The sequence below is a fragment of the Trachymyrmex septentrionalis genome, unplaced genomic scaffold (genome assembly GCF_001594115.1).
Source record: "Trachymyrmex septentrionalis isolate Tsep2-gDNA-1 unplaced genomic scaffold, Tsep1.0 scaffold88, whole genome shotgun sequence".
Taxonomy (NCBI): domain Eukaryota; kingdom Metazoa; phylum Arthropoda; class Insecta; order Hymenoptera; family Formicidae; genus Trachymyrmex; species Trachymyrmex septentrionalis.
This window is the reverse complement of record NW_017306070.1, coordinates 364,689-374,955: the sequence shown is the minus strand read 5'-3', so window position 1 is coordinate 374,955 and position 10,267 is coordinate 364,689. Positions and strand designations below refer to the sequence as shown.

At 32.3% G+C, this 10,267-nt stretch overlaps 1 protein-coding gene across 6 annotated transcripts in view; it reads right to left on the bottom strand.

Moving 5' to 3' along the window:
* Positions 1-10,267, bottom strand: part of LOC108755546 (calcium-dependent secretion activator) — a 36,355-nt gene that overhangs the window by 16,581 nt on the left and 9,507 nt on the right. For 2 of the 6 annotated variants that reach the window (XM_018498619.1, XM_018498620.1), the window contains exons 1-2: positions 2,551-2,982; positions 238-405 (exon numbers count right to left, since the gene is read on the bottom strand). In XM_018498619.1, the coding sequence (XP_018354121.1) occupies positions 238-405; positions 2,551-2,982 (600 nt within the window). The other 4 variants (XM_018498616.1, XM_018498618.1, XM_018498617.1 and 1 more) reach the window with 4 other exon arrangements.

Sequence of the window (10,267 nt, the reverse complement as noted above, 5' to 3'; positions counted from 1 at the left end):
GAGTGAGTGAGTGAGTGAGTGAGTGAGTGAGTGAGTGAGTGAGTGAGTGAGTGAGTGAGTGAGAGTGTGGGTGTGTGACATACTGATGTAGTAATATGTAGTAATGTGTTAATGATACGTAAATCATTTATGTGTAAGTCCTACTTACTATATCTATTTACTATGTTTTACTTAATATGTTTAATCGTCTTTAGGATCCCCTTAATACAGATACAAAATATTTTATTGTATATTTACCTGAAAACGAGAACATATAGTTTCCAGTTGTTGCTTCGTAACTTTCATCGGTCTTCGCGTCATGTCCATCGGTTGTTTGGCGTTGAATGGATAAGCGATACATCTAGATATGAAGACATAAAGCTGGATCCGAGTTTTCCTTTGTTCTTCTTCCCTCTCTTGCTTATCCTGAGGAAGACAAAAAAATTCGCCGGAGCGAAATAGTGCGTATATATTGTTAGAAAAATTATCGTCCGATTTATTTATTTTTGTGAAAGAAATTGAATTAAGTAAAAAGTTTCTCACAATTTTGTTTCAACCATTCGAAGTAAGAATTTTATTATTTCTAACATTAGATTTAATTAGATTTTCTACGGAGAGAAGTTCTCCGACACATTATATATTTTCTTGATCACATTATTTATTTTATATCACACAAATTTCACTATGCTTTTCAAACATGTAAATTCTACAATAATCAAGTTGTGTCGCATGTCGTATAACGGAGCGTCTAAATGATCGAGCCGGACACCGAGTCTGCGTCCACATTCTAAGATTTGATGTGACTTTATATTCATTTCGATAATGTGGATGTAAGATCTTTGAGAATGAGAATACAAATGCTCGACTCGTGGCTCCATGTTCGGCTCGATAGTCTGGATGCCCCCTAAGAATGCTACAGAAGTTTCTAGTCGTACAATTGTTGCAGTTGCAAGAGCTCTTGTCGTAGAGAGTTAGGCCAACTTCAATTTTCTACGATTGCGACAGGCGTGTCGCATGAGCTTGGTCACTCGAGATAATAGTATCTCGTCGCACAGTGTGAAAAAAATCAATCTGAAGGGAAAAAATTAATTTTGCAACATTAATATTAATCATGAATTATTATTTAATATTAATTCTTATTTTCTAAAGCTTAATTGTGTTGATTTGCCGATACTAAAGTTAGATTATATTTTTAGACGCTAAAATCTCGCATCGGTTCTTTTTTGAAATATGGGCAAACAACAATTGTAATTTGTAATAAAGCTTTATTTAATTTTATTGTATCACATTTTGAAAAATCCTGACTGAAAAGACGAAAAAAGTTTAAAATTTTCAATATCGCGTTTTATATCAAAATTGCACGATCGTTGAAAAAAAAAATTGATTAAACAAAGAATACATATTTAAATACTTATTTGAGTTGGCTTCAAGCACAACAAAGAGCTTTTTTCCGTTACCACAAGAAATGATAAAAGTAATTTAAAATATTTAAAATAAAAAAAGTATATATATTGCGAGAGAATGTTCTTGCAAGTCTTTCAAAGAATGTCGCCTTATTTAAATGAAATAAAATTAAACATTTGTTAAAAACAAAATTCTGAAGAAATAGGTAATGTGTGAAATGCAGCTGAAATTATGCACAATAAGTCCTTTCCGAATTTCGACATTTTTCAGCTGCAATGTTGATAACAATCTTTATGATGACTCAGATAACGATAATCAATCGGGGAAGATTGAGAAATATATAATCTATCTATTTTTTTAATCATTTATTTCTAGTATAGCGAGGTCCACCTTTCTCATTGTTTAGGGACGTACGACTTTCTACGCAAAATGAAGTCTGCATTACATCCTCCTGCTTAGAAAATCAAATGTTTCTAGGCGCTTTGGATTTCTCTGGCATTCTAATTTAGACACGGAGATAACCCGCGAAACGCACAATTTCTGTATAGCAAGTGTCTGTGGAAACCTTAAGAGTATTAATAATAATTTATTATTAAGCGTGATAATGATACAGACAGCAAATACGATTAAAATGAAAATCTGTTAATATTATGTTAATTATACATATTAATTTAAGATTCTTAAATATATTTTAATAAAATAAATTATTATAAATTTTAAACAATTAAACTTGTATTAAAATATATTTATTATAGTAAAAAATAATTTAGACAACTATTTCACTTTAAAAAATCAATTATATAATTATTCAAAATTAATTAAAAATTTATCGATCAAAATAAGAATTACTTTTCTCTTCAGATCGCTCACTTGTCACACCGTGCGGTGACTCAGCCAATCACAGCACAGCAAGTTTGGCGACGATAAGTTTGCTGACGATCATTGACAATTTGCAGGTTATTGTTAGTTGGCTCATGGTGAATTTTATTGCGACTGTTATAGATATTTATCTAGCGACACTCTTGCAACATGTGACAAATTTTCCTACATCATTACTATTCACGACATGCGATACACAACCTGTACAACTATTGTAGATAAAGCTTAAAAAAATACGGCGAGCAAAAAAATATTGGGAAGAGAAAAACATTCGTTGCCCTCGCATACTTGCAATTCCGCTTCTGTCTTTTCGCTGGCCACCGAAGGAGACGGACTAGTGGGCCGTTGAGCATAATTCGAGGCATCTTGAGCCGCGCTCATCGATGGCGACAGAGAGTTTCTGGCGCTGAGATTGGGCACGTCCAGACCGGCCCCAGTGGTTTCCTGTGGTCCCATAGTGGCACGACTCCCGGATCCATGGGTACTTGCGGTGCTCGGAGCGCCCACGTGGTTTGGACCACCAGGCGAGGCGGTAAGGCTAGATGCGAGCGAACCGACGCTACCAGAACCCGGACCGTTTCCAATACTTCCGGGATGACGACGGGAACCATGAGAGCTACTGCTCCCGGCACGGCCGCCGCCACTACCACCGCCACCGCTGCCATGGTGTGTGCTCTGATCCTCCTCACTCTCCTCCTCGGATGAACTTGGGTCTATCATCGTTCAAGAAAAAATGCTCTAAGGGGGTACGCACGCGGTTCTTGACCCCCCCCTCAGAAGAGGTCCAGCCGCTTCACGTGGTCACGGAGCCGTCGTGTCTTACTACTTCCGTAGTATTGTTCACGCTCTTCTATAAAACTGAAATATATTATTTCTATTATTTTTTAATTATTTCTGCTCATCTATATATTGAGAGAGAAAGAGAGAGAAATCGGAATCGTCATTTATTAAACGTTATAAGCATATAAATTATAAGTACTATTACAAAACAAAAAGAATAATACAGTTACTACAATTAAAATATGAGATAGTAGTGAAAAACAAAAATAAAGAAAAAAATAAATTTAATAAAGAGACAAAGAGAAAAACGAGAATGAATTACTTATGTTGTTTTTTAAAATATATATAACGCATATACAGAGAGAATAATCGATAATAAAAACAAATTTGCAACACAAAGTACTGTAATGAGATGATATAATTAATGAAACTAATAAGTTCTTTAAAGTTAACACTTTAAATTGTATGGCTGAGATTAGTGCATTTTATAGTACGAAGTAAAACCATTCCCTTTCTCTTACGCAAACCCGGATTATTTTGTGTTAAGCGTATAGCAAGTTCAATTATCTTTAATATTAAGTTAGGAATTTCATACTAGCAATAAGGCAACATACAAGGCAAATTATAGTTACTGTGTGCCAACGTTGTTGCGATTGTTTCGTTCATTTTGTCTAACATAAGCACGGCAGTTGCGTGTCAAATTTACTTGCAGGTTCCTACGCGCAATTTTCATCTGATCTTTCACGTAAAAGCGCATATTCGACGCGAACTGTAGCTTGTATAATTGCAGGACGTCATACACAAAGGCGAAGAAAGCCATTTATCCCTTTACGTTGTTATGCGCAAAACAGAAATTTGCAATTCGCCAGCGTCAAATACGCTTTTCGTCATCACGAAAATTCTGAAAAGATCTGTCAAATAATTTTTAAGGTCTATCCTTAATTCTATTTATCTATTCCTGGATCAAGAATCCGCCAATAAACCTTTAGCGAGCATCACGCTATCAAAATATATTTAGAGCTTATGTAAAGGTAATGTAACGAAGAGATCAGTCATGCATCCTAACAGAAACGTGGATTTAATTCTAGTAATCCGTCGAAGACATAACTGAATTTATTGATTTACAGGATACTTTGTGCGCGCGGCTTTCACGCACCTTAATTATAATTAATCATTTGAAAAATCTGTTGCTTCTGTTAAAATGTTATTACATTGCTTCGGGCGGGTTTCAATCGACTCCTTCATGAGAATTTGTAGCAGTGAATGTGAAGCTTTTCCAAGAGAAAGAATATACAAATTATTATGCGACAGTAGAATCTAAAATATATGTTCTAAAATGAAACTTAAAATGCTGAAAGATAGCTTAAAATTGGAAGATAGGATTATAAAGATCTGTTCTCTTTATGACTGAACTATTGTACGCTTTTGGAACTTAAAATAAGATAGATATATGTTATTTAGCGAAAGCGAAAAAAAATTTTATAATAGCACAGTCTAGTGCAGGAGAAAAGCAATTCTAAATATCAAAGAGTTCAGAGCAAAAAATGAAATTAAAATAATCATATTACACACACGTTATTATTTCCATCACAGTTATTTAAAATGCAATTATAATCAAAAGTATGAAACTATTATAATTAAATTAAATGTCTTAAACATTCTAAAAATTTTGTACAATTGTATTTTTGTACGATGTAATTAAAATTCGTACGATTGTAACTTAATAAAATTTTTTATATCTCTAATTTTTATTCGCGTTTCATCAAAAACACTCTGCTGTTTAGTAAAAATACATTCGTTCAAATTAAATATCTGTCATTTGTCGAATATCTTTCTCCTTACAAACAAACTTACAGCAGAGAAGTCTCAAACAAATTTATTGACATTTTCAATAGAACAAATACGTTCCCGTATTTATTGACAGCATAATATGCTCCCGTGTAGAACGATTCATGGGTTACTGGCGGTAAGCTTAATTGCATTTAATCTCTCCACACGCGTGATACAAGTCCATCGATAATTACATCGGTCCTTTGATGTGCGCTTGTTAATAGTCTTTCGTCCACACTCTCGCGTGCGCGTGATACAAGTCACGCTTGATTTAAACTGTCTTCCGCCCTGCGAGGGACTCGCCTTCGAACCGGTATCGGAAAAGTGCATCGATGTGTGAAAATGTGTGATAATATCTTTGAATGAAGTGTTCTTGCAAATATATTACGGCGATGAGAAACTCTCGCCATATAAAATCCGCGAGCTACCGCAAGGATACACCGAATCGATCGAATGCATCGGAAAGATATCGGAAATTATTTCCTACAAATTCGAGATATTAATTTTTATGTGACGTATTATCGAAAAAATTACTTTCGCAGAAAAAAATTCCTCGATTTTTTATTAAATTCCTAGGTTGGAAGAATAATGAACTATAAATAAATTGAATAAGAAAAATTAAGAACTAACACAAAAACCTTCAATGCAATAATAAATAATATTGAAAAAGGCAAAATTCCAGTCAAGCGCGAAAGGTAGTGCACAAATGAAAATACGTACACAGTATGACAAGAAAGTTTTTAGGACTGAGCTCAAATAAATAAAACATAGAGCGTCATAAATAAATTTTTCTCACTAATTATTCTACATATAATTATTATAAAGCTATACATTGTTTGGCGCGCTTCATCAGCCGCTCCAAAACGTGCTAGAAATTCGTTGCTGAAATACTTCATAATTCCCTCTTTACGTTGTCCTAGACAGTCTTGATAACGTCGAATCCCTATCCTTCAGCTTCAACTTTAGAAATAAAAAGTAATTCGCCAATGCCAAGTCCGGCAAGTATGAATAACATTTTTTTATGCCAAAACTGACAAATTACTGCTGCATTGTGAGGTGGCGCGTTATCGCAGCAAGAGTCAATTTTTGTGTATAAATCCGAACGCACACGCTTCAACAACCGATCCATTACATTTGCGTAGAACGCTGCACTGTTTGTCCTTAAGGAACAAATTCTTGTAAATTATTCCCCTATGGGGTCAAATTGATTGGATGTATAACTTTACAGGGATTGTATGTAGAATAAATTGGTAATAAAAATTTATTTATGATGCTTTCTGTTTTGTTTATAAGCTCAGTTCTGAAACTTTTTGAGTCACACTATGTACAAAGAAATTAAATCAAAGTCAATACATAACAAATGTTTCGGCATATTTTTTGAGCCATTTTTTAGTGTATAAAGTCGTCGCAGAATTATTATGTAAAAATTAATCCATAAATCCAAGGAGAAATAGAAAACTTCAAAGCAAAATGTTGTCACTGTATGATTGCATAGCCAAAAAACGGTCAAACCTCTAATGACTCCAGGTTAAACAGATACACAAATACAAAATAGAATTACAACTATAATTTGAAAAATTAATAATAATCAAAAAGAAAATAAAAAATTAAAAGGAAAAAGAGACCAAACAAAGCAACATTACAATAATTCATTACAAAATGATTGTCATTTTTTTCAATTATATATATATGTACTTTCTTTTTAATCACTATTAATTTTTTCTTATAGTTGTGACTCCGTTGTATTTGTATACTTGAAAATGATCAAAAAATTTGCCCAAACCTTTGTAGTGTATTGATCTAATTTCTTTATATTTTTATTTGTGCACTGCCCTCTGCACCTAACTCGAATTTACTTTTTTTAAAATATCATTTACTAAAAGTAAATAATAAAAGCAAATTATGTTCACTAAATCAATCTTGGAAATAAATTAAATGAAATTAAAATTGTATCTATTCCGTCGTCTATATACAAAATATATTTTCTCATTTTTTAAATTTATTTCAGTAGATCTGGAACACGTTATTTTCTCTCTCTCTCTCTCTCTCTCTCTCTCTCTCTCTCTCTCCACGATAATTATTTTTTAAATTAATATTTTTATCCATAGATCTTAGAAATATGGATGACCTGACATGGGGATATCTTATGTCTATAATCAGGAGATCGAATTGACAAAGAGTATATTTTTTATCCTTTTATGAGAATGAGACTATTGCGCAAACTTGGGCGTGATAATATAAATATAAATATGTATAATTCAATTATGTTTTATTATATTTTAAAACATAATTATTATGTTCATTAAGTGCTAACAAGTGAAAAGAAATATTGCCATTCTTCCTCCAATACACAATACATCACATAACTCCAATATACGTCACATGTATCATTTTTGCAAGACTTAGTCAATTCAATTATAACCTGTCGGTTAAAATGTCGATGCGTGATATATACTTATTTGGAATTGTTCATCATTTCTTATACGTCATTTCGAGCGTGTCGTATACATTTGATATAATAAATGCTAGAAGATACCACGCATTTATTATCTAACGGGAAAGGCACATCCATGTGATAAGATGTATATGTTCTTATCAGTCTTAAAATTTCATCTATAACATCCTATAATATTAGTTAACAAGTCTAATTCATTTGTTTTCCAAATAAATTTTAACTAAATTAAATAAAAAGTTCAATTGGCACAAAAGAATTTATACATTTTAAGTGATTCCGACAGCATGAAAGGATTTATCTTCTTTTTTTATTCGATTTCGTTTGTTAAATCTGAAAATCGTAATTAAAATAGTTTAGTATTCGAGAAATATTTTGTGACACATTTTAACAGAAAAAAGCAACTAATTTTATCATTTTGTCAATCCATGTCTACGATAATTTCTCTTTGTTTTTATAAAAATTATTTATTTTAAATTAAAAACAATTGTTACTAAAGTCGTGACTTTTACTTGTATTACAGAATATAGTAAGATTTCGTAGTGAAGGTTATATTATCTATTATTATTGTGTAGAAAGTGTTCATAAAGCAGAATACTAAAGACCTATTTTTTTTAGCTGATTTTTTTGTGCACGATTCATATTTTCTCTTTTTTTTTTCTGCAACATGGAGAGAACAAAAATGAACAATGCAAGAAATTCAAATAAAAAGAACAAATTTCACATATTAGATTAATAAAATTTAAAGAAGAATTGCATATCCCACATACTGAAAGAAGAAATATATATCAAGTACATAAAATTAGTATCGAATATTATATCCTGCCTAAAAACGTTAATTTTTTTAAAGAGTTACGCCTAATCAGGAGTTTTGAAAAAATTGTCTTTTTAAAGCCACATTTTTTTATACATATATAAATTATATAATGTGCTATATGGACTTGAAACAGATGACTTCGTATAAGTTGAAAAATATTTAGTGTAAACTGAATTTAAAATCTTTAACGAATTTTTCTCGAAACTATTTTTTTAAAGACAGTGCGCAATTACGGCTGCCAAAATTCACTATCAGTGCTGAAAATGTATAGTATATGTATAGTATAACGTAAAAAACTGTAGATTTTCAGCGCTGGCAATAAATTTTGGAACACAGCCTAAGATGTCTAAAAAATAGTTGCACCAATCTATCGTTAACTTTGTTTTTTTTAAACATCAAAATCTAACCTTAGATAAAAGAATCCGCATGCAGTATCCGCAATAATAATTTAATATTACTGTGGAGCTACTCCTTTGCTTTTCTTTGCCTTTTCTTCATTGTAATCACATTTGGCAAATACTTCCTCACAATAATCTCTTCACAGTTTCTATAGATTTTACATAAAGAAATTTTTGTTCAACATTCTCAAATAAATTGCGTAAATTCGTCATTTTCCAACATTTTATCTGGTCCTTGTGGTTTTCATGTACACAACTCATCACGTTAGTGTAACATCACGTATCGATATGTAAAATTCCACTGCGTGTAAAATACTAATTCGTGTAAAGTTTGAAAAGAAAATTCCGTTGGCGAGCGACAGCTACGTGTCGTAGGACTTAAATGCGCAGAAGCCGTCGATAAGAAACTTCCGGCTGGCGAAGCGAGGAAAGCTATCCGCGAGAAGAAAACTAGAAAGCGAAAGAGAAAGAAAAAAAAAAAGAGATAGAATTCACGACCGAGTTCTGACCTGCAATCAGATTCAATCTCGATTGAAGAGAAAAGAGAAATACACGTGTGTGCGTTTTCTTCCTTGTCTCTGGAATTTTTCCAGACGCGACAATCGATTTTCGCGTGCAATGTCGAGCGTTCTCAGCACGAATGCGAAAAGCGAACTGGAACGGAAGAAAGACGTGCGGGCCGTCACAGAGCACACATATCGATTGTCGCCAACCGTCCTTCTCACTTCCTCTTTCTCGTACTTCTCTTTCGAGCTGGATATCCGATTCACTCGCGCAACGCACGCGTGTGCACAGCACCGTATTAACGCGCAGCGGCAGGCGGGCGAATAAAATTGCCACGGATCTGGAAAATCGGAGGAAATTAAAGAATACCAAAAAAGTTTAAGAAATTCCGAAGTGATTTCCGAGTCTTTCAAACGCGAAGAGAATTAAATGGCTTTAGAAGCGATTACATTGTACAAATTGTTACTCTCTAAGAATTATGTTAACTTAATTGCTTTTGATTTATATAGGCATATTTTTAATGTTTAAAAAAAAATGTTTTCAAAATTAGATTTTAAACATTTTTTAACTATAATATTGACTATTATTTTCCTCTGCATTTATCTATCGAGATCTCAGTCATCTGATTATTCTGCAATCCTTGTTGCAATAACCATCAAATTGTTTTTTAATGTTAGTTAAAAAATTATAATATCTATGTATTAATATCTATATATCATAAAATCTACGGAAGATATTTCGTTTGCTTTTCTTCATTTTTTTCTCTTCAACCAAATATTGAATTCCTTGAGATTCCAAGAAACAAATTTAATTCTAAAAGCTATTAAAATTCAACAAATCAAACAATATTGATATGTTAATGAATTATAAACAAGTAAAAAAGTGCCAATTTAAAGCAATTTTAACTTTAATAATATATGCAGCAAGATAAGTTTCAACTTTATTAATTGTAAGTCTTTCTCAATCGCTATTATGTAGATTAGTATATTAAAAACGGAAATTAATAATCGAAACCTATGAAAACATGATTGACACAAAAAATATAATGTAAACCCAGATAACAAACTGACATTAAATATAATTTTGACAAAAAATTGTAACACATTACTTGGAAAAGAGATACAGAAAGAATTGACAAATACATCTCTCTCTCTCTCTCTCTCTCTCACACACACACACACACACACATACACACACACACACACACACAAAATCTCACGCAAT